The sequence below is a fragment of the Tinamus guttatus genome, unplaced genomic scaffold (genome assembly GCF_059628265.1).
Source record: "Tinamus guttatus ecotype Peru unplaced genomic scaffold, ASM5962826v1 Tinamus_guttatus_pri_ptg000052l, whole genome shotgun sequence".
In the NCBI taxonomy this organism is placed as follows: Eukaryota; Metazoa; Chordata; class Aves; order Tinamiformes; family Tinamidae; genus Tinamus; species Tinamus guttatus.
This window is the reverse complement of record NW_028288586.1, coordinates 8,352,379-8,377,738: the sequence shown is the minus strand read 5'-3', so window position 1 is coordinate 8,377,738 and position 25,360 is coordinate 8,352,379. Positions and strand designations below refer to the sequence as shown.

General features: G+C 41.9%; 2 protein-coding genes across 2 annotated transcripts; both read right to left on the bottom strand.

The window, feature by feature from the left end:
• Positions 1-3,642: 3,642 nt before the first annotated feature.
• S100P (S100 calcium binding protein P) lies at positions 3,643-6,507 on the bottom strand. Its single transcript, XM_010217972.2, has 2 exons — positions 6,366-6,507; positions 3,643-3,805 (listed from the first exon to the last, which is right to left on the bottom strand). The coding sequence occupies exons 1-2, from the start codon at positions 6,501-6,503 to the stop codon at positions 3,656-3,658; spliced, it is 288 nt and encodes a 95-aa protein (XP_010216274.1). The 5' UTR covers positions 6,504-6,507; the 3' UTR covers positions 3,643-3,655.
• Positions 6,508-15,076: 8,569 nt separating this feature from the next.
• Positions 15,077-21,870, bottom strand: TMIGD2 (transmembrane and immunoglobulin domain containing 2). Its single transcript, XM_088540061.1, is given in 6 exon segments — positions 15,077-15,372; positions 15,375-15,423; positions 16,105-16,238; positions 17,271-17,384; positions 18,454-18,789; positions 21,807-21,870. Coding segments are annotated over 6 exon segments (831 nt in total). The 3' UTR covers positions 15,077-15,238.
• Positions 21,871-25,360: the final 3,490 nt, after the last annotated feature.

Genomic DNA, 25,360 nt, shown 5'->3' with positions numbered 1-25,360 from the left:
TTTTTTTTTTTTGGTCTGCTCCATTTTGTGCATATTTTTTCATGATTTGATGGTGGCATAATTAAGGGTTTGATGTTTGACATGAGGTGGGAATTAAAGGACTTACTTAAGGGAATCTGTTCCAAAGAAACTACAGGAGTAATAAAAAGAAATTTTACTTGAATTTTTCAGCACACAACAAATGAGCACTAGTGGAACAATGAGTACAACCTGCAGTGCATACGTGTTACAAAAATATGGAAGCTTATGATTAGGCTGATAAAAGTGAGGAGGAGTATAAATGCAAATGTTTACATTTTCAAAAACTAAGTTGTTACCCTAGACAACTTGAACAAGTTGCTGAAGAGAATAAAATTTCTGCAGGTTCAGAAATTAAGTTTCAAAGCATTCAGGACATTTGCAGATGGAAAGCACACCATGAGCATGAGTTCAATGCCAGAAGAGCATCATCTTGGTACAATAAATCTTTCCTTATCAGTCATATAAAATTATATTAATTTATGTAATGTCATACTGGAATACCTTAATGTTGAGAAGGTATTGAATGTTAATAAGGAGTCATATATTGTATAGGACAACAAAAATATCTACTGGCTGCTTTGCTACTTAGTTGACTTTCCTTTGGGAAGCCTTGGTTTGCCTCAATCTCCTCATGGATGATGTTTTCTTGTACCTGCATTTGCCACTATCTTGTCCCATGTCTTTTATTCTCTCTTACCATAGGGTTGAACACGTGCTGCCCGCAACTGTTGACTCATATTTCCTGAGGTGCTATTTATGTTGTCTTTTCCTTTCTTTTAGAGTTCACTTGTACTATTTCTTCAACTCGCACATACTGTGTAATACTCTTAGGCCCAGGAGCGAGGATTAAATGGTGGGTATTAATCAGGCCTAGCAGCTGTGCAGTCTAACTGCGCCACAGAAGCGTGCCTGGAAGGAAAAACCCAGCATGTTCAGCGTTTCCCCAGGAGCCCATGGTGGAAGTTAATAATACTGCAGAAGAAAATTAGGGGATTGAAAGAGCTGAAGTGACTCTACCAAAAAGCTTTTAGGCTAAATATTCTGAAAAGTCGCTTTAGTTACATGCTAAGGTGGGAGCTATATGTTAATTTCTTTTATTCCTGGATCATTTTCTCTCTGAGGTGTCATCCACTGAATTTACAGTACTACATTGAAATGAATATTCATCGCTGAGTTACAGCTTCTGAAAGATCTGCAGGGGAAAAAAAGTCACAACCCCCTTTCCTCCCCCCTCTTTCTGCAGTGCTGAACATCCACGGCCCCCTCTGGCTAAAATCCTGGGATACAAAGTTTCACCTCTTGTCTGCAAAAAGCTGATTTTTGTGCTCCTGGGGCTCCCCACAAGAGCTCAAGAGGGGCAGGAGCACTTGCAGGAGGGGCTGCAGGATGGTGAGGAAGGCAACATCCCACCTGGCTCCCTGCCCGCTCCAGTGGGTGGGAGGAGGGATTCCTCAGGTATTCTCCCGGGGACGTGAAAGCTCAGGTCTCAGCTCCAGGTTGTTTCACATTTTGGGGTGCTGGAAGGGATTTTGCTTTGTGCTACCACAAGCAGAAGTGCAAGTGCAGAGGGGAACCCACATCTTTGCATGAGCTACCGGCGCAGAGGCAGCCTGCACTGCACCAGCCATCCGAGGGGGCGGAGGAGGATGAGCATGGCCACAATGCGGGCGGATGCGGGAGATGAGCAGAGTTTAGGAAAGAAGGGAGAATTTGGGGCAATCGGCAGTGTTATGCAGACGGGTATCACATGCAGTCTGCTATGGGGCATGTGTCCCACGTGTCCTAAAAATCAACAGATAAAATGCAGCAATAGGGTGAACCTCCAGTTTAACAAGAGCCTTTCACCACCACACTCTTTAAAAGGTGCTGGATGCACCTGAAGAGATCTTGGGGTTGTTTAGAACTATACTAGAATTTTTTAAGGAACTTGCAATAGCAAAGAAAGGGAAAACACTTTGACTTAGCCAGCTGAAGTGCTGCAGTTAAGCTTGTCCTGTGAAGGGGGAGGACGCAGGCGCGTGGTGGCTCAGTTCCCGCAGCTTTCGCTGCAGGGGGTGAAGCAATGGTGAAGGGCGACCTGCCACGCTCTGCATGGGACACAGGCGCCTTGCTGAGAGAGGAGGCTGCCCTCGTGTCAAGGACACTTCTGGGTTTTTTTTGAATCTTGAATATAAATTCATTAATTTGTGCTTCAGTAAACAGAATTTTGGACAAAGTAGATAATATAAAGGGTGCGTTTAGTGCCACATAGTGGTAAGAAAGGCTTTTTTTTTTTTTTCTATGAGGCTTAATACCATGAAAGGAGGCAGAGGAAACCTTTCAGACACTGATGTTGACCTTGGAAAAGGAAAATTCATTTTCACACATTTCAAAGAGTTGAATACAGACTGTTCAATTTAAATGGCTAACACCTAAACATGTGCAGATGTCTTGGGATGGTTTATATGGCTAACTAGTGCTATATGCAATATATGAAGTTTACCTCTGTAATTTATAGTGTTCTTCCTTTACATTAAGGAAAGTGGCAGAAAGTCTCATTTTAGGCTTAGAGTTGTATAGGAACCTCAAACAACAGAAATATTGAGGAGCAGTTTGTGATGGGAGGGCTAATTTGGGTCTCTGGATTTCTCAATTTTATGCATGGCCATAACTATTGGTTTTTTTGCACACACAGCTCAGGGAAAAGATTACTGTCACCATTAAAGCTATTTTCTGATGCATCTCTGCCACAAGCCAGGAATCTGTTCTCTGATTCCCCAGCTTTGCTGTGGGTGAGGTGCCAGGGAAGAGGCATGAGCATGGGGAATACACGTTTTTACCTGCACGTTCAGTGTGGCCTCTACCTGGGACTGTTGTGCCTGCAAACTAACAGGAATGGGGCACCAAGAGAGATTTTATCCTTATTAGGAATCTGTGGTGGGGATTCCCAAGGACACTGTGCCTAATAATTGTACGGGCCCAAACGTTTCCCAGCTTGTTCCCAAAAGGATGAATATACTTAAATGCATACAGATATACCATCCCCACATACGCAGACATGGCTATGGGTGGTCAAGCCTGTTGCATAACTACAGACTCACGAAGCAAAGTGGAGGCTTTGGGCTGGTGGCGGGTACCAGCAGTTGCCTCATTGCTGCAGGGTTCAACAGGGAAGGAGAAACACTTTTGCAGCCAAAACTCGGTGCTGTGGCCTTGATCTGGCCTCTGCCATGTGACATCCCGTGGCCCTGAGGCAGACGTGGTGCCTCATGCGAAGGCCTCTGGCACACGGGACTCGCCGGGCTCTGGCCGGAACTGCGGGCGCACAGAAAGTCTTAGGTGACGGCACTCGGGGCGAGGTGTTGCTTTTAATTTATTTTGAAGACCATGGGTATAGTGCACCATCCCAACCACATCCCCAGCTCCCTGGCAGGAGTGCTATCAGGGTAGAACGTTTGTGAGCCCGTCATGCTACAAAGAGAGTCCCCTGCATGGTGGAAAATGACAGACAAACCAGTACAGGTCAGTGGGACCTGTCAAGAGCATTTTTTTACCACAGAGACACAGACAGGAGCCTCAGGGACAGGGACTGGTTTGTTTGGCTTGCCCAGCACACAGATGGGGGCAAGGCCAGCTCGGGGAGCTGCCAGTGCCACTATCGGGCCCCTTTCTGCTCGAAGTAGTTGTGGCAGCAGCAGGTGAGGGCAGCCACGAAGGTGACAAACTCCTTGAAGTCCACCTGGGAGTCGCCGTTGTTATCCAGGTCCTTGAAGATCTTGTCCAGGTTGTCCTTGTCCTTCCCTGCCTGCGGGAGAGAAGCCATGGCCGCCCAGTGAGCCTGAGACCGGCGTGGTTGCCAGCCACCCCATCCACCCGGGAGATTGGGAATATGGAAGTTTTATTAACAGGCAGCGGGTGGCAGCAGAGGCCCACGGAAAGTGCTTCACGGCTGGGCCTGCTGCAGCTTGGAAGAGAAAGGATTAAATCTATTCCAGGAGGAAGAAATTAAGTAACTTTTGGAAATATTCCAGAGATCTGAAGTAATGACTCCCTTAGCTGAAATGCGAAGGCTTTGCTTGCTTACAGCCTAGCTAACTGAATTTCAGTTTTCTGCAATTTCATACTTCACTTCAGAGGGGCAGGGGGAAGATGTGTCTTTAAAATCCCTAAAAATTGGACCAATTGCCTAGATGTGATTAACAAATATATAAGAAAGGGCCCGTTTCTCTTCTCTTGGCGAGTTCCTATTTTAAATCATCTAGTCACGTATATGAACTACTTTTAGCTTCTGAATGGCTTCTGAAATGGAGGCTGGAACTTATTTTCTGTAAACGCTTTGTAGCTTATTCCAGAAATTCAGTCCAACGTGTGGATTTACTTTTCCTCCTCACTGTGCACTGCGGGATTCAGCTTCTGATTGAAGCTCCTAAAGCACTTCCCAGGCCATTTGCCCTTTGCAGGTGTAACTATTTCTATGGCCAGAAATATAGATGAGCATCCGGGGATGCTGTTTCTCAGAATTTTCTTGCCAAATATATATATATATATAAAATATATATATTTACATTTATAAATATATATAATATAATAAACATAAATTATATAATAAATATATAAAATATATATTAAATACATATATATTAAGTACAGACATTTATAAATATATATAAATTATATATTTAACATAATATATATGTAGCATAAATAAAAACATAACTATATATTATATAACATATATATAATTTTTATATATATTTATAAATGTCTGTAAATAAGTTTGGACTTATGTTCTCAGTTATTCTCTGCATACAGTTATTGGCCTACAAGACAGGAATTTCTTCGTTAAGATTTATTTTAACTACCCACACAAAACATTATTTCATGTTATTTTTTCTCTAGAAAATGTAGAATGGGAAAGAGAGGCAAGAGCGAGGCAGATATGAGAACATAAAAGGACATTTGGCTAATTATCTCCCTGGAAAATTCCAGTACTTTCCAGCAATTTCAGGAAATAAATAGAAGCAATAAATTCAGTTATGTGGAACTGAAGAAGTGGTGTCCAACCAGCAAATGTAGTCAGGAATGACCTTTGAGAGCTATGCCATCTGGTAGCCATCTAGTGCAGTGATGATACCGCAATGTTTTTCAGTCCAAATATCTAAAAAGTACCAAAGTTTTTAGAATTTTTTGAGGCTTTCCATGCACCCTTATACTCTTTTTTTTTTTTTTTTTTTTAAGAGGCAAAGGAGGTTGTTTTTTAATTGAAAATACTGTAAATACAATATGTCCGGGAGCAGGACACATACCATGTTACTTCACACAGTCACAGTCACAACCACTGATCTATTTTCTAAAATATTTTCATAGACATGTTTATATAACTGCACAGAGCCATCTAAATTCTTATCCTGAATATTGCATCTGTATTTAATTTGTGAGTCATAAATCCAACAGTCCTAGACTTTGTACAGTGAGCTCCAGTGCTTACATGGAAAGATACTAAATTGTATGAGCTACCTTTGCTGTAGTGCTCTAATGTAGTTAGAAAATTCAGTTATTCTGGATATATAAAGTGGTATCTGCATTTGGAACATTCCCTCCTAGACTTCTGCAATTAAGAAGAATCATTTTACATCTAGAGAAAGAAACATTACTCCTGTGTAGAAAGAAAGAGAGTCTCTTAAGGCATTTTCTTTTTTTTTAGTGAAGAGAAGCAAATAAAAAAAAAATTGAAAATGAAAGGCATTTTGTCTCCCAGGTAACTAAATCTTTTACTGTAATATATTAAGAGGTTTTAGGTACAAATATTTAAACTGTTTAAATGTACATCTACATAAATCTATTATATGAAATCATTTTTCAGATCTTTTATGTTTAAAGATAATTGCTACTGCTCTTATTCTTGTTTATGTATCATTTTGGCATGCATACTGAACATCTAATATAAATGCTTAGAGAGTCTAAATACGTAAATATTTAGAGAGATTTCCCATCTGCAGTCAAGATCCTCAATTGCTGACAACATCACCACCTTCCCAGCAATTGCAACATCATCTAAGATTATAAATCCAGGAATAAACAGAAATAGATGAATTCTGAGAATGAAAAATAATCTAATTCAAAGCCTTTGTCCCCATAACTTGAGTGATGAATTTGGTAGACTGGGAATGGCCCTGAGTATAAGAATCAATTTAACATGGTATGAGCAAAGGCTTTTCTTATTCAAATGCTGCCCTTAAAAGTTCCTGCCAGCCGCTGTGGATTTGGAGATGGAGTTCCCTCTATAATGCACTAACGAACAGCCCTGTCTACCTATAGCTCTCGCTGTTTGTATATACGGAGATGAGGCTGAACAGTTATCTTACCGAGAGGAAATTGGGTAGCTCTTTTTCCATGAGGGTCTTTAGCTCGGCTTTGGTGAGGGTCCGTGTGTTGCCTTGCATCTTTGCATACTTGTCAAAGACTGCAATGGTCATTGCCATTGCGGTTTCCAGCTGGGACATGCTGCTGCTGGAGGCTGCCTGGCTCCTTCGCGTGAATGGCCTCAGGTCTCTTTGGGGGAATGGAGAACGGCCTTCCTCGGAGGTGCTTTATGCAGCTCTCGCATCCAATGGTCACACGCGAGAGGGACAGTTATCAACTAGCAAATACCCGTATCTGAGCACCTCTCTTTCTTTGTCACATGACACTACATGCCTTTGTAATGATATCTACTCCAAATTCAGGCTTTATCAGTTTGGTGTGACTGGCATAGCCAGTTGCTCACCAGTGGAAACCAGCCTCTCCTTCAAGATACACAACATGACTAATGAACAAAAGGCAAACAGGGAGCCTGGCTCCAGAAGAGTATACACTGGTCTGCTAAGGAGCCACAGGAGCATCTGATTTCTCCCTTACTACGCTGAGGCGGGCTCTGAGACCTTTTCTGAGGTGAGGACAGACATGGGCGCCCTCTCTGCACCGAGAGGGACTTACCTCAGACTGAAGGGTCACAGCACAGACACCGAGGGTGGGATTCACCTGATCAAAAGTAGAAATCTCCCATGCAGATGGATGAGCTAGTGCCCTGGGGTTGTGGAGGGAAGCTGATGTTTCAAGCTTAGCTCGCTCCAACATGGATGTCCAAATCAGGCCTGATAAAGCAACCCTGCTCCCATGACAATAACAGGACCCTAGAGTGACTTGCTCATGAGGATATGAGCAAATGAGGATATCTGAACCAACAGATTTGACCCTTAGCACTGGGCCAGTATCAAGAGCCATCTTGATCTGTGGTGAAATAACCTGTTATTGATCCCATGCAGGACTGAACCTTGCAATAAAATTGACTGAAAACTTTATGGGCTTTTAAGTTTGGTCGTCCTCTGTGCCTTTTAATCAACCTTGTGATTCACTTGAAAACAGTAGTCGCCTCACATTAAAATGCCAAACAAAGGGGACCTTGCTACTCAGGGAGACCTGCTGTGTGCCCACCTTGGTAGCTAAGTGACACCTGGAGGGGTTAGCTCAGGTAATGGAAGCAAATCAGCTCCAGCTACACCAGGTTTGGAACAAGTTAAAATTTCTCACCAAACAGCAGGGTAACTTGGACGACAGCAACTCCAAGTGCTTATGCTAGGCCTGGAGAGGCTCATTTAAGGTGAGCTGGGTCTACGCTCAAGTCTGCAGAGTGGCCACACTCCGAGGAAATGATCTGGGAGAACCTAGCAAAACTAGGATACTCTGCATGAATAGGAAGCTGCTGGACCCCAAGAAGTGTTCTCTGTAGATGACCTTGACTATGGAGGAGCAAAGTTAAACTGGAGTTGAGATGTCTTTGCTCATACCTCTATATACTTTAAGGTATATACATATACTTGTTCTATAGCAAAAAATAGTTAGCAAAAATTTATTTTTAATTGAGAAAAATCTAAAAAATACACTTTTTCCTCACATATCTATAGCTGCCTGTTCACCAGTAGAAATCTGCTTTATGACATCTACAAAGCCTCTGAGCAAGAGTACACATCACAAATGCCTGCCTTTTTGTAACCAGAAAAAACCCCATGATGATTATCTGACTTACAGGAACAAAATCCAGTTACTGATTTTGCATCTGCCAGAAAATCACTTGAATATCTCAAGTGGAATGTTTTATTTAAACAGTTCATAAGACCTGCTTAGTTCTAGGACTTTACCCTCATTATACCATTTCATTTGCATTAAGTGAGTAAGGATTTTTAATAAAGTATAAAGTTTTTATATTAGGTGCTTTCTGAAAACAGTAGAGTATAGTCAGAAGGAGCAAGAGGAGAGCAAGGAGCAAGAGGAGAGCTAGAAAGGGGCCCCTGTCAGAAATGGACCTCACCTGGGGTTTGCATGAACGCAAAATGCCACTAGCTGTTGCTCCAAGTGCCAACGTTTCTTTGCTCTTGCCTGATTTGGCACATACTCATAACATAAATATTAAATGTGGCCTTAAAGAAAAATCCTTTCCTCCTCCTAAAAGAAACCTGAACAAAACAAATCATCACCTCTCGCATTCTCAGTTTTGAGTAATGCGTATTTGTGTTAGTACCTGGGAGAGAAAACAGCAGCCTGAAAAGGCAGAGAGGGCAGAAAGTTCATTAGCTTCAGTCAACAGGATTTGTCACGGAATCCCCACCTAGGCCACGTAACCGCGCAGCAACAGCGTCCTCAGTCTTGTCCCAGTTTTCTGTGCAAATGAAGGTGACGTGAGTTTTGAGAAGGCAGTTAACACTGTGTTAACACATAAAACAAACCTCAGGACTTGAATGTCTAGAAGCCAAAAGGTCACCATGGCAGCATTGCATGTTTTTCTTGGTGTGGCAGATTTGCATTCATGTGTGTGCATACACACATCCGCCAGTACTGCTTGAACTTTTCACTTCATACATTTTTTTTCTTTTACATTTTGGTTTAATTAAAATCTAAAGATCTGTGCACAAGGCACAGAACAGACAACTACTACTGTTCGCAAAAACAAAACAGAGTAAAATAGGAGACACATGCAGGAGGAGGAGGAGGCAGGATTTTGATGCCAGCCCTGCTCCCTGGCTCCCCAGCAAGATAAACTGTCTTCTGCAGGTCTGTTTAAATTCACTTAAACATCTTTTTTATTCATACTTTAATGCAAATAGATTCCATTATTTGCTTCTTTCAGCTTGGATGAGTATTTACCAAGGGTTTATGCAGAATTAGGTCTTGATGTTCCTAGCTTGAGCCAAAAGTTTAAATTATTTATGTGACACAAATGTGGAGCTGCATATGTGATTTTCAGAAACAATTTGGATACTTAAATTTCATGGCACTTGGCCAGATATTCAGGCTTACATGAGATTTGTGTGACCTTGTGCTGATCTTCTCTTTGAAAATGAATTTTATCCTATGCTCTTTGCAGTAGCTTCTGTTTTGGAAAAAAATATATTTATCACGTTTATTCTATAGAACCATTTATGTCCCATCAACATTTGTACAGCCGAAATGTTAAACTTCTATTAGGGCTTATCATCCCTTAAAGCTCATTGCAAAAGGCGAAGGAATTTACATGAGAATGACTTTTGCCAACTCCCACAAATCTGTTGTGAATGGAAGAAGCGCAGAGGAAAAAAAATGCAATTTACTATTTTAAATTCCTCAATTTTCCTAAGTTGCTCCTCGGCAGCACTACTAAAAGCACCTTACTTTCATTTTAGCGTGAGGATAATTTGTGAAGCATAAATAAGCACTGCATGTTCTACACAGACAAAACTGCCAAAACCACCACTACCACCATCGCCACCAAAACTCACATTTTTTCCAGTCTCCTGAAGTTTTTGTTGAATGTAGAGTATCGAAATAATTTCTTTAATAAAGGACAAGATTTCCTCTTTGCACTGATTCCCAAAACATCCTTAAGTCTGGTTAACAGTTTGTAGAGGTCATTTCGTTTTCACAGTTTGTGGTAAATTTATTTACATCTAGTGGTTAAATGATACAACTGTTACATTGTCTTGCAAAACATCTAGAAGAATTTAGATAAACGCGGCAATGATACTGTATAAACACAAAGCGTTCTTGTGCTACACTTTATCAGTTTATAAATTCTTCTGAATGTTCCTCCAAAATATGTAGGTTTCACTGTTGTGATATCGTTTACATCTCAAAATATCTTTAAGATGTATTTCATGAATCCGAGTAATAAGCTTGCATACTGTTCAAGTGAAGTTTAGAGATGGGTAAAATAAAGAGCCAGCTCAACCAGCAGTGTGAATTTCAGAGTTGTGGCACTAGCACCACTGTTTGCCAAAGCTCTACCAGGGGAAACTTAGTTTACTGGCATGCATAGCATACTGCATTTACTTAAACATATTTATTAATGCACGGAACATAGCTATGTGAGATTATAAAGTCAATAAATATATTACAGTCAATATATTGGTATCTCTCTACTTCTATCATGTTTTCAATACATGTTTGAATTGTTTCCTGGGTGCGTTCTCAGCACCTTTAACATTAAGGTTTCCACAGCTACTCCTGGTTTTTGCTGCAATGGCAGAAAGAGAGGTTGCCCTCTGAAGTAACCGAATGTCACCTACCAAAGTACTTCAGGCATGACTTTCAAGTCTTATGGTTATGTCTTGCTCATCCAGGTAGTCCGATCCTAATTTGTGCTGCTTAAACACTTCCCTACTCAGATATGGGCCTATGCCGCTCAGCACAGTAAAGAGTTGCTCCATTACATGATCAGACAGATTCATGAATTCAGATTCGTGACATGATCAGGCATCAGAAGAGGTGCAGGAATGATGTGAGCTGATTGCAGAAAAGCTTTCAAGAAAGTTTCATATGCAAGGCTAAACATTTTGGCTCTGTTTGGCTCTCCTGAACTAAACAATATTACTTTCCCTTTATTGCACAAAATCATTTTTTCAAAGGGACAGAATCTCAAAGAGAAAGTTGCTTCCTGCCTGCAAACACACAGGTTCGGGCAATACCTGAAGGGGAAACCTTTGCATTTTATCACAGAAATATTTTTGGGTGCATTTTAAAACATGAATTTGTGAAGAAACAGAAAGCTGAATTACTGTTATGTAACTTTACGTAAAGTCAGGTAATTTCCGTATACACTGCAAGGAGATTTATGTTGCAGTTTGGTGGAGTGGAAGTTCCCCAGGACCCAGGTTCCACAGACTAGTTATTCTAGTTTCCAGCAACTAAGCCCAGGGCGTAGCACCCCGATAAGGAGTGCAGGGACAGTGTCTGCTGCGGGCAAACACTGGTACCTGCCCCTCCACTACCACCGAGACCCGCTCACAAACAAAGTTGGCTGGGAAGTGGGAGACGAAGCATGTCTTTGTAGCAGAAAGCTTAACTTCAGGCTTTGCTCATCAGGAAAAGACAAACCATCAACAACAACAAAAAAAAGGGAAATAAAAATCTGCCTGCAGAGAACTGGGAAAGTCCTTGAGTTGGAAGTGTGAAGAGCTGGGATCCTAAACAGGATGGGGCTCTGATCTGAAACCAGAGGGTGCTCACATGTGTTGAAGAAATGTGGCCCTGGAAATAAACACAGTAGCTGCATTGTTTGGGCTAAAATCTACCCTTTACGTGCGTTTAAATCTGCTTGGACACTAACTGCTGGGGGTCTGGGGTATTTAACACAACTGCTGTTGGTGTTACAGTTACTGAATGCAGAGGGATGCCCATATATATTTTATCAAAAGCTTAGGTTCTGGTTTTGTAAGACATAAATGCAGCTTCTGTAGAAACCTGTGTTCAATCCACAATGCTGTAAGAACATGGAAATGAAACAGAGCACACCACTGAAATGCGCTTTATTGTGTCTTTACTATTTGTAGAGTATTAATGTCTCAATGTTCGAAAAATGAAAGTTAGTAAAAGGTAAAAAGGTAAAGTCAGTTACTTAGTAAAATATTTAGTTACAGACAAGGCAAGGATGCATTTTTTTAGTATCCAGGATCAATTAGTAAATCTAGAGTTGGGTTTGGATCAGGTCTATCCATATACGAGCTGAACTTCCTTGTCATTGACCTGACAGCTCCACTGCAGCTAAAATCCTCGTAGGGTTCACTTTACATCAGTTTTTTAAATGGTCAAATATTTCTGTATTAAAATGAAGATAGCCTTGTATACACTCAATCTGTATGAGCTTTCTTGTATTAAGACACAGCTGGTGTCTTGTTTAACATGTTACAAGCTCAAAAACGCTGCGGAGCCAGCGAAGGCCTTGTACAGCAGGCTGGATTTACTGCAGAGCTGCAGTGGGGTTTCACGGGCTCCCTTCTTGTGCAGCTCTGCCGCAGGCGTCTGCTGGAGGGGTTGTTGTAAGGACACCCTGCTTCCAGCCGCTCACCACTGCCCGCGTCCTGCTCCATCCCCTGTTCCTGATACCGTGGTCTCCCTGTGCTGCTCCCATCAGGAACCTCAAGGAACCCAGCCAGGATCCCTCAAGACTGGCCTCCCCGTGTTATATTAACTGATGGTTAACGTGTTGTATTAACTGATGGTGCAACACCCTGGAGGTTACTCTTCTCAACAGCAGAGGTCTTTGCTGTGATCTCGCACAGCACCCGTGAGGTAAACTTCCACAGCCGAGACGAAACCCGCTATCCAAGCGCAACATGCTTGGAAACATCAACGTGCTCCCAGGGCAGAAGTAACTAGCGACGGACACGCTGCTCGCGGTGACGCTGGGGCCAGGCTGCTAGCAGCAGGTGGAGCCCAGCGGAGGTGACGGGCTCTCAGAGAAGGCCTCTGGCCGCGCAGCGTCCTCACGTGGGGCCTGCCCGCAGCTCGCCCTTCTCATGGCCTCATCACCGCCCTGGGGCTTCCATGGCAAGATGAGAACCTAACGGCTCTTCTTTCCACTCACAGGCTATTGGCTTATTTTTCCCTGCAGAGCTTGAATGAAATGGCAGTTATTTTTTCCACTTCCTTTCTTGCTCAGTAACAGTCCCCTCTTTAATTTCCACTTTGAGATTTTTAGGTTGAGGTTGGTCTGTGTTCAAAAAGAAAATACACAAGAGCAAGCTGTATTTAATGTAGTAGAGCTGCTGAACTGATAGAAACGAGTCGTCCACCTGAGCAAGCCCACAAGCCCAGCAGCGTCTCTGTAGCCCCCTGCCCGACCTGTGCCCGCTGTACTCGCTAGACAGGCTTAGGGTTTCTCAGGTAGAAGAAGGGGAGCAATACGTACTACTGCCTTTCATGATTTATTTTCACAGCAGTATTAGAAGCACTAACCATGGACCACGATGCTCTTATGCTAAACTACACACAGATCCAGCATTCCTGGGCCACACTGCCCACAGCCTAAGTTCGAGGCAAGAGTCAGGGCGTGAGTAGGCAGCAGACCCTGGAGCATTGCAGAGCGGATGGACACCACAGACCCAATTCCTCCTTCTTGTTTTGAAGTGCTTAAGTGTTTAACCCCTGCATTTCTTTGCTAATGCTCAACTCAAGTGCTGCAGTTACTCCCCTTCCAATAGTTTTCTTACTTACTTTTTCTATGCTTCTATGCCTGTGCAGAACTGCCCCTTACCGAGATGAAGCAATGGCGTTAACACAGAGAAACATTTACTTTATCATCTGCCTTTTCTCCTGTTTTCAGATTTGGTGAAATTGATAAATTGATTTCTGTGCTTTTCTTTTTTTCCAGCTGTATGTGATGTTTCCTGTTAGATGAATACTGCTACAAGTCTACACGTGGAAAAAAAAATAATAAACTTCACAGCTTTCTGTTTTGTAGCAATTCTTGTGTTGAGCAATGCTGAAACACACTTTAAATAAAATCATTTTTCAAAAAAAAATTCATTAACTGAGTTGACATCACTGCTGTTCTGAAAATACCTTATCAGGCACAAAGATATTTGTTACATTGTCGCACAGAGATGACTGTTTTGTCAATATATTGGTTGAGGCTCCTCATCATCCCATCACTGACCAAGGATCCCTGATATTATAGTTAAGGGACTATCTGCAAAATTTTCAAATGACTCAAATTCAAAAGGAAGAACAGACAAAATCCTCTTGCTTTATTCAAGCTATACATAAATACCAAGAAATGTAATATTGAAATTTGTGTTTCTGTCTTACAGGGAATAATCACAGTGTTGTGACTACAGCGTACGTACATACAGCAGTCGATTCAGTGCAGAATGACATTCAGAGGAGGTTGGAGAACAGCCCAGCAAACCGGGCACACAATCAGTGAGCCAAAGATGAGCCTTGAGGTAGCTCAGAGAGGCAGCTTGGTGAACAGCAGTCACTACGCAAGGGCCAAGCTTTCATTAGAAACTATTAAGTAGCAAACCAATCACATATTTCAAATGCACAAGCTATGTTTAAGAGCTTTACGGACACTAGCCTGGGTTTACTGCACTGTCCAAACACAAGCTGTGACAGAAACCCAACAGCAATGGAGCTGTTTCTCCCTGAACAGTGGAGGAGATGCTCTAACCTCCAGCTTGCTCCTGAAGAACTTTGACAGAAGACAAAACAATGCTGGTTACATAAATACATACACATTCCAGTATCTGTTCTTAGTAGTCAATAGTCCTTGGAAAATTAGCTTTGCTGTCAGTACTTTTCATCTCTGATCAGACCTCAGAAGTCAGGCTTTACTTGTACTTTTAGGTTGGAAATGGAGTATTTCACTGTCCATAGGACACTACCTGCTCTGGAAGGCTTTAAACATTGTGAATGAATTAACATCGGCAGTCCCTTACTCCAGGAAAGTAATACCTTCGGGCATACCACCCTTGCTAAGACATAGTTAGCACTGATGCTAACTTGTTTCAGAGATCAGACTTCATCCTGCAGGTAGTGCCTGCCTATTTGGCTGAATGATTGCCATTCAATTGCCATTGCAATGCCATTAAATGAGCATTGGCTGCCTGAAGCAACTCTTTGGTTGAAAAATGCTGTTTCATCTAGAAGACTTTCCAAGTATGACAATACATCTCTTATTAGCTCAGCACTCTGGATACTGGGAGTAGAGTTGAAGCCATGGCCTCCTAAAACTGCAGACACTCCAAATGCACAGACTCCTTATGATAAAGTCAATGACAAAACATTCAGAGACTGTCGGAATCAACATTTGTTCTGGCATATTAGATTGTCCCACCAACATACTTCTGACAGCAGACTCATATAACCCATATTTCAGCAGCAAATTATGGTATTGTTTTCATTTTCATAGATCTTTACACATATCAGTTATTTATGACATGATCCTTTAGTTCTCAGTGTCAAAGTCGACAGTAAATCCTTGCCTCACATTTGTTCCTGGCTCTTCAGCTGCCCCCATTTATGGGACTTGCTCATCTGCTGCGCTGGATACAGCAGTCACAACGGATTTGTCATCTTTTATGGTGGTTCATTGCAAAAAAGATCAAGTGATTCATACAGTGCAGACACAGCCTGAAAAAAAAAAAAACAAGAGAAACTTCAATCGAAATAACTTTTACCAGTTTGGTTACGTAGCAGATGCAAAATACTCATTTTCTGTGGTGGTTTACTACTTTTTACCAATGTTGTTTGCAACTGTTTGTAGCTGTTTACAATGGAGGTTGGACCTAGGTTTACCAGAGTTAAATTAGTCCTTCCTTCCCTTTACTTTCCAGTCTCTTTAGAAAGATAAAAGCCTGAAGTTTGCTACCTGTTCTCACTGGCTGTTGCCTGCTGGAGCAGACCCTTGGGCTGACCTCACCTGAAGATGACAGGCACACAAATATGTATAAAGCCACGTCACTGCCACTGCTATGTTCTCCTCTACTCCTTCATCTAGTCTCTATACTGATATTCTACCCTTTCTGCTGCCATCCTTCCCTTCCCTTCCATTCCAGACTGTCATTCAACATATTGACAGAATCCAATAGTCTCCTAGTACATTAATATCTTTCTTATTTAATGCATTGCCTCTTGTGATAAAACATTTTTTTCTAGTTCAGAGTTTTTTTTATCAAGTAGTAGGATGCCCTCCTAGGAGCAACAGCTTCTCGAGTGGTTTCTGTTCAGCTTGTGCTCCCCAGTGGTTTCTGTTCAGCTTGTGCTCATTTGGGGTCTATTTCTCACAGTGAGAGTCATTTCCCAGCCACCTACCCATTCAGCAGAATTACATGATGGGTTTTCTTCAGCTGCTTCTCTGCTGAATTCACTTCTTCCATGAAGCTCGACTGCCTGAAGAATCTGCTCCTCCTGATGTCTTTCTTCTGGCATAGGAAGCTGGACAGAACCTTAGCCAAAACCGAGATATGGTCAATGCTTGCTCATTGTCCGATTCCAGAGCCGTGCTGGTACTTCACCAGAGTAAACTGGCACACGCAAGGAAGAGCGCAGAGCTCTTGTGTGGCTACAGTCTGGATGACAGGTGCTAGGGTGCTATTTAGCTGGCAGATGAAATCACCTACTTCCAGGTTTCCAAACTCAACTTCAGCAAAGGAGAGCTGGTCAACAGCCACAAAAAGCTGTTTAAGAGAGCTGGTCCGCTCAGCCTTCAGAAGACACTACAGCTGTAGCGTCCAGGGACACTACAGCCTGCAAGATCCATGCCTTATCAACTCTTTTGACCAAAGCAGGAGTTTAGGCACTTCACTTGTCTAAATCCCAGATTCAGTTTGCTTTTAAACCAGCAAACTGAATTGCATCTCACATCTCCCATATCCTTTCCATATGCCTGACAGCTCACAAGCTGAATAAGCTTCATGCTGCAACCCTAATATTAGTTGTGTGTCACTGGTCTGGGCCACCACCTGAAGATGCTCAGCATTACACTTGTCCCACTCCTTTTCAGCACACCTTTTTATTTGGTGACAACTTACGTCCTTCATTTCAGGACTTTACAACAAAAAATGACAATTAGTTAAAAAGTGTTTACAACTTAACTGCAATTAGCGACCAAGTCTCTAAAACCAGTTCCTCCATGGGCCGTGTTCAACAGATACCCTGATCTATTTGGCTGATAACCCAAAGCTACATTCTGGCTCCTCACATTTTTGTAGGTTAAGAAATGAGTAGAATGAATAAGTCTGGCCAAGATCCTTAGTCTTCAAAGTGATCTCTCAAGCAAGTGGCTGCAAGTATGGTCATATTGACCTTGCAGTCACCGCTTTCCATGGCTCAACTCTAGATCCCCCAGCAGAGAGACGGGGAGCAACAGTTGATCTTGAAATTCCTCTTGGTGATGCCTTCTATGTTCATCTGTTTACCCATCCCAAGATAGATATTTAATTTTGAGAGTCTGTGTAAATGGAAATACTGCCACTCACCAGAAAGCTTTGAGTCCTGTTTCTTTTTGTAGCAAAGATACAAGCCTCCTACTGCCAATAAGAAGGGAATAATGGCCAAAATTGCCATCTCTCTCTTCTCCAGTGATTCAGCTTCTGCAACTGTAATTTTCAAGTAAAGGAATGTAGTATTTAAATAGACAATAGAAGCACATCATCCTAACAGAAAAAGAAGAGCAACTTGAAGAGTCAGTCAGTCCATTCACCTACCCAACTTATCTATACATGGTTATCTATACGTTAGCTATTCCTTAGGATGTCTACCTGATATGATCAATGGACACTACAAACAACTTATGCTACAGCTCACTGCTCCTGAAATTTTAGTCTCTCCCTGCCAAAGTCTAACGCAAAGCTTTTCTATTGTACTTAAACACTATTACTACCTGACCAAGTGAGATATCAGATCATTTAACTCATTTAGAGAGATCAGATTATTTTAACCCTTTAACAGCCTGTTACATCCATTCCCCTCCTCTGGAAGGAAACCATTTCATTCATTCTTTGCCCCTGATGTTTTCTAAGCCTTTGATCATTCTTGTGCCTCCTTTTGTACTACAAATTGTCAACAATGTAAAGTCTTGTCCAAAACTGGACTTGGTGGATGAATAGAGCAGTTACTTCCCATGACTTGAGTTGCTGATATATCAGAAGGATATTTGCTAAAGATCTAGTCAGAATTAGTCACCTTGTCGTTCTCTATAGCTGAGAGACAGAAAAAGAGAGGGAGATCATCGTCTTCAACAAGTGAGGCACAGGATCTTGAGAGCTGTGTAAAGCAAGGTGAATTTTCCTCTACGTATGACACATCCTGTCTCTAAAGTTAGGTGAAACATACGTCACCTCAGTGCCTTAAAAACAACTGTGTTTGAAAACTCATCGTGGTAATGCTCACCAAGGCTGAATTCTGAACTGGGACCTTGTTTTCGCCCAGATAGCAAAGAGGAGCCATATGTTTGCTCCAGGCAACCACAGAGCAGACTCCTTCCTTGTCTCACTTCTATTCTACTGAATCTCTTCCAGGAAAGAGCAGAGCTTGGGTCTCACTCATCCCGAAATCTACAGCATTGAGGAAAGGCCATGGCAGAGGGAGGATATGTCTAAAATACAATGTATACACTATGATGACTAGCTAGATGGCATGCACAGACTATTGCTAACTTACCTTTATTCTCAACAGTCAGCATTGTTCCATTCCCATATACTTTTTCACAGAAAGGTATTTCAATAATTATCTCGCAGTAGTAAAATCCAGTGCTATTTACATTGGCAGCTTCTATCAGTAGCACATTCTTGTTTTCATGGCAGACACTGGCGGTGTAGATAAGTTCTGAGGTTAACGTTTTTGTGATGTTCTCTTCATTGACAAGATACCAGCTTACTCTATACCTCTCAATTGAACTTTCCTTTTCCCAGGTACATACAATTTCAGTGGAGTCTCCAATCGATAAGTGCACTTTCGTTGGTGTCTGGACGACTGCTAAATTATTTGGACCTGTAGCTAGTGGAAAAATACAGGTAGCCTTAAAGTGAAAACAGCAATGAGATGATATTCCTGCTACCCACCTCTCCATCAAGCAACAGCAATTAGCTTGTAGCACTTTCAATCTGTCCTGTTAAAGTTCTTCACCAAGATCATTTATAACACATTAATGTTTTCTGAGTAGTTGTTAATATACATTATTTTAAATAAAAAGCTTTTATAATAGAGTTTGAATATATTCTGTTTTAAGTTTAAAGCATATTAAGCACTTGAATTTCATCTGCCTGACAAAGAATCTTTTGGAATGAGTCACTGATGATTTATCAGAATGAAAGAAAAACCCACTATAATTTTTGTCACCATATTAGAGTCTTTCCTTCTAATGACCAACAGAAGTACAAGATTTTGGGGGTGAGTTTCTTTAGTGTTTTGTCTAAGTGCTGAAGGACTAGTTTCTGCTGTATCAAATTCATCTCGTTGGTTTAGTTAGCGTGCAGTTTTGTACTCAGAGCAAGGCTGATTCACCAAGCCTGTGGCCTGGCTTTCATCTCAGGCTGACTCAGTATCAGACAAGCATTATCAGTAACAGTACCAGACAGCGTTTTGCTCTTTCCTGTTCTGAATCTTCTCATCACTCACTGTCCATGTGCAAGATGATCTACATGAGATAATGTGAATATTGTATAAAATATTTTATTCACAGATGAAATCATTTTGTGCAGAGGTTAGATAACCTTTTTTGTTGTTGTTCTAATGATGGTTACTGTGGTCACAAATCCTAGAACTCCACAACCTGACTGCGGAGGCTGTTTCTTACACAGCATTAAAGAGTCACACAGGAGGCCTGAGATTGGATGGGACCTCTGGAGACCATCCCCCTGCCCAAGCAGGGTCACTTGGAGCGCATGGGACTCCAAGGGTTGTGTCCCGGTAACTTCTGAGCATCTCCAGAGAAGGAGACTCCACAAGCTGTGCTATTAAAATGTGTAACTGTTAACAATGAGCATAAACTCCATGATTTTCTTTGAAACTTTATCTGTAACTTAGGTCCATTTTAAACCAACATATGAGGGACCTGGGCATCATGGCGGACGACAAGTTGACCATGAGGCAGCAGTGTGCCCTCGTGGCCAAGAAGGCCAATGGGATCTTGGGGTGCATTAAGAAGAGCGTCTCCAGCAGGTCGAGGGAGGTGATCCTGCCCCTCTACTCAGCCCTGGTGAGGCCACATCTGGAATATTGTGTCCAGTTCTGGGCTCCACAGTACAAGAGGGATGTGGAGCTGCTGGAGAGAGTCCAGCGCAGGGCTACAAGGATGATCAGGGGCCTGGAACATCTGCCCTATGAGGAGAGGCTGAGGGAGCTGGGCCTGTTCAGCCTGGAGAAGAGAAGGCTGAGAGGGGACCTGATCAGTGTCTATAAGTACCTCAAGGGAGGCAGTGAGGAGGATGGTGCTGGCCTCTTTTCAATGGCGGCCACCGACAGAACTAGAAGTAATGGCCACAAACTGAAGCATCAAAAGTTCCACAGGAACTTAAGGAAAATTTTTTTAACAGTGAGGGTGACAGAGCCCTGGAACAGGCTGCCCAGAGAGGTTGTGGAGTCTCCTTCTCTGGAGATCTTCAAAACCCGCTTGGACGCAGTCCTGTGCCACGTGCTCTAGGTGTCCCTGCATGTGCAGGGGGGTTGGACGAGATGAGCTCTAGAGGTCCCTTCCAACCTTAACCAGTCTATGACTCTATATGACGATCTGGCTAAACATTTCTGGCCACACAAATAGCATAAGTAAGTTTTATCAGAAATATGCAAATCTTCCCGCCCTTAGGAACAGCCACACACTCACCCTGCCTAGCGCAGCTAGACATCCAGGACAGCCGCCTCCATAGCTCGGTGCAAAGTTAGTAAATACTCCAAGTGATTAAATACTTGTTTCACTCAACCTGACTGTTCACAGCTCTACTGCGAAGCATCTAGACCCATCTTAGAGGAATCACTGGCAAAACCCTCAGAGGTATGCGCAGGATGAATGGCAGCAGCAGCAGAGGTTTATAAAATTTTGAAGCTTTATAATGCTCTAGAGGCTCATGCTAAAAATCTTTTTCACTTATATGGTCTCGTTCTAGTTATTGTAAACTTGTGCATAGCATGATAGAGCTAACTTTGCATTTACACGTAGACTAAAACAAAGTATCTGCCTAAATTAAAGGCAGAGAACACTAAGGACAGAGTATAGGAGTAATAAACAGCAGAAAAATAAGGGAGAGAGAATAGGTATAGCATAGGAACGACAACTCACAACCTGATCAGATGGGCAAGCACTGATCACTAATTTCAGTTTTTGTGTTAATTTGTCATTTAAAATACAGTTGTGTCGTAGGGCTGTGCTGCCCTTTCGTCTTGCTCCTTTACTGCTCTTGAAACAAAAAGTCTAAGATGTGGAGATATTTTGTCCTTATTTTCTGCATCTCTTCCATTCCTTATTTACTTTGTATCCGTAACTGCTTTTCAGTATTTTCAGAACAATTTGTGTTAAAGGAACATAAAATCTCATCTGTTTTGTACTTCATGATCTAGAAGATCGACATGATGTGGAAGAAATTCTCTTCAACATTTGAAAATTTTATATTCAACACAGTTGCAATAAATATTCGAGTTTGAGGGTCTAGCAAAAAGGCACTTTGATTAGCATCATTTTGTGTTTCTAAATAAGATTTGTTCCTCTACACTTTTTTTCTACAGCAAATCCTTTGTAAAATAACTTCTGCTTGACCACATGGCCCACTGATTTCCCCACACACTTTAAATTTGATCTCTATACTGTGAAAACAGTTCACGTTCTCCCAGACGCGGGAACAGTTCGTGTTTTCGCAGACACACACACAACTCTATTTGAGGTAGATATGTTGTGAGAACTAATCCTACCAGTATTAAATCCATTCCCCCGTCTCTTTTTTTCAATCCAGCTCGAGAATTACAGGCAACTGAACTATAAAAAACAAGCAAACCAAAACAAGCCCAAAGCAAACAGAACTTACCTAAGGACTTGAGCACAGAGCCAACCCACACGACCCCGATAACTCGCAGCGCACTCGCGATCATGGCGCGGGATGGTCAGCGCTTGCATGAGGGCGTCTCTGCGAAGATGTTCAAGGCAACAAATGAAAATGGGTCAGATTTGCTGCTTCGCTTCCTCTTCTGTCTTGTGGTGATGGGGACTGCAAATCTAAATGCAGCCTCAGTTTTTTTCTCTACACTCTTTGAGATTGCAATCATAGATGCTTCTGTTTCACAGTTCTGCTTTAAACTTCACTTTTATCTAACTACTTATCTTCTAACACTAACAGATGAGCCTCTTTCTTCTGATAGGATTATGCTTTTGATTATGACTGTGCTTTTCAACACTTGGCAGCTGTCTCATTTCCAAGTTTACATGCACTTTTTCGGTCCTTCACCTAAAAACATTTTATGAAAATGAGGCATCTTCAGCTCCTCTGTTTACCTGCTCATCTGTAAAGCAACCCTCTTCTACCCAAGCTATCTTCTTATCCAAATCCAAGAAGATGATGTTGTTGATGACGTTATGTCAATGCCAAGTATTATTCCTTTCTTTATCACACATTTTATTATCATCTTGCTGAAATCTTGCCTAAAGTTGCTTCTGGTTGTGTATCTACTTATGTATCTACTGTTGCCTTAAAGCTAGGACAGCTGCCCTATTAGCTACGGCATGTGTGAGAAGGGTAATAAGCTCAGGTTAGATCAAATATTCAATGTTGAATTCAAATAGTCTCAAGTTATAACATCAAGTGATGTATAAGGGGCATCTTGATGAAGCTCCTTCGACTCAGATTACTAAAAAAAAAAAAAGTTCTATAGACAACTGTAGAGATAGCTGTAACTGTGCAATGTTTTCCAGCAGGAGAGGGAAAAAAAAAAGGCACCACAAAAAAACTCCGCAGCGCAAACAGATTGACAAAACGGGTTTGACAATCGTGGACAGCACAGTTAATTTTCAAAAGCATCTTTACAGCACAAGCATTTTACCTGATCTAGTGTTTAAAGTGATCTGTAAAAAATTTAATTTCAAAACAGCAGCTCACACATAATTATTGTCTAATAGACAAAAGAAATAGTCTGTATTTTTGCATTAATACATTTGCCAATGGGACTTTCAAGATAAATATTAGCATGAAAGTGTAACTATTTTCCCCAGCTTTAGAGTTGCATCTTTTTTAACATATCACATTCCATACAACATGGTTATGAGTAAACTTTTCCGAGACAATGAGAAAAGTTCTCTTGTGAGTGCAAATAACTGATCCCTGCATTTCACCAAAGTTGATGTAATTTGAAATCTTTGAAACAGAACAGGAAAGAAAAAGCAGGTTTGCTGAGATGGGGCAAATCCCTTCAGTGTTTGGAAGTAGCCCTCCAAACTGCACTGAGTAATGAAAGGAAAAGGTTCAGCTTCCTCGGCCAAACGAACGCCATCTTTTGCCAGACCCAGGAGAGAAATATTTTGGAAGTTCTGCAAGCAGGAGCTGTGGATAAAATAAGCTGTTTACACATGAGTTTGAGTTCCTGACGTGCCGGAGCAGTCTCATCCTGACTGCTCTTCACATCCTTCCTCCCCACCCACGTGCTCTGCTGTCTCCTCCTCGCACTTCTGCTCTGTAACTGTTATTCCCCTTAACTCCAACCAAATTAAAAACAAAGTGGACTTACCATCACACAAACAGGCTTCTGGCATGCATGACTTTTTCTTCATCCCCAGCCTCCTTTCTTTGGGTGTCCTATCTGATGGACAGTTTGAAATAGTGCTTAAGAATGATATCTATGAGGTCCTGACAGAGCACAGCAATATTCTCCTATCTTGATACATATGAAGGAAGAAAAAGGATAATTACTAAAAAGTAATTATTTCACAGATACTTGAATGCCTGCAGGCTTCTATTTGCTTGGGTTGAGATTTCCTGGGAAAAAAAACAAAGGGCAATGACCTCATCTGCTAGCAGGAAAGACATCCTTTTAGCAGAGCACCTTCCTGGATGCCTCTGGTGCAATACTAGATATGACTCTAGCAAATTATTCCCCAATGACAAAATTGCACTGAAATAAGTCAATATTAAGTATGTTCTAAATCAACAAGTCTCCATAACTGAAATAAAAAGAACCAAAACCAAAACAACAACAAAAAACCCCACACAACCAGATAAAGCAGCTGGCAATGAGGCATTCCTCTTCACATTGTCCTGCAAAGACTAAGTTTTTGCAGAATTCATCCTAACAAGCCTACCAAAAACCTATCAGCAAGGAACATGACTCAGCCAAACGCATTTACTTTTTCAAATACACACACAAAGTAAAAATAGCTTTCCCTGTGCTTTACTGCAGCAATCCCAGCTACAGGGCTATCTGTCTGCCCTGTGACCTTAATGTTGCAGGGAAATGGGTTTTGATGCACCAGGGCAGGGCAGATGGATGTAACACTACTCACTTACTGCCACAGATAAAAAATGACCAGTGCAAGGTATGAAATTACCTTTCTTCACCTAACAGCTGAGAGGGCAGCTTTCTGTGGAGATTTAAACAAGAGGCAGTTAGTGTACACAGGGTGTCTACATGGAAAAAACGACCAGAGCAGCTCTCCCAGCAAAGATATTTCACAATAAATATTTTGGAGATTCATTTTTAATCCCTTTTACTTCTTCCTGAATAGTGTATCCACATGGTAGAAATTATTGCTGAGAGATGAAGAAAATGTCAGTTTTACATGAGCCTAGATCTGGACTTGTTAAATGATTCGGCATTTATTTCCTCTCTCAGTTTAATATTTCTCTGCCAAGAAATACAGCGTTTTTGCAGTGTTGCACCAAGCACAATTCACCATTGCCAGTGCAGTAAAAGTGACAGGCCTGTCTGAACCACGTGATTTTTTATGGGAATAATTAAAATTACAGAATCACAGAATGGTTCAGATTGGGAGTGATCTCTGGAGATCATCCAGGCCAACCCCTCTGCTTCAAGCACGTGGCCCAGGATTGTGTCCAGACGGCTGCTGAGTATCTCCCCAGCAGAAACGTCCAGCGACACCTGAACAGCAGCAGGTTCTGCAGCTCCGCATTGATTAGAGCCGAGCAGAAGAAAGGAAAAGTGCAACTTCTTGCTTTCAGAAACACCAGCCACTGCTCAGCTTCCTTTAGTTGCAGCTCAATTAGATCTGCTTAGAATTTGCACCTATTATGAGTTTAACCCTGAACACCGTCCTTTGTTACTTAACTTCTACTTCATGTTAAGAAAATCTTTCCTGCGTGTTCTTTGAGCACGACAAGTAGGAAAGGTTGGGGTGTCCCAACCACAGCACGAGCAGCTGTGGTTATCAGAGCTGTCTGATGCGGGAGTTGCTGCCCACGTGGCAAAAAAACCTTCTTCCATCTACAGCCTAGAGCTAGTTTATCCAGAAGAAAAGACTAAGAAGGCAAAGCAGAGCCAACCCGTTCTGAAGCTTAAAAGAGAAATGGTTTAAATGAACTTAACAATGCAGAGAATAGAGGAAAGGCGTTGAATTTCGGTTTGCAGCAAAGCAGCA

Excerpts from the sequence above, each read along its gene's own strand:
- S100P (XM_010217972.2), bottom strand. The coding sequence starts at position 6,503 with ATGTCCCAGCTGGAAACCGCAATGGCAATGACCATTGCAGTCTTTGAC. Across the intron at positions 3,806-6,365 it reads AGCTACCCAATTTCCTCTCG|GCAGGGAAGGACAAGGACAA; the intron begins GTAAGATAACTG and ends TCTCTCCCGCAG.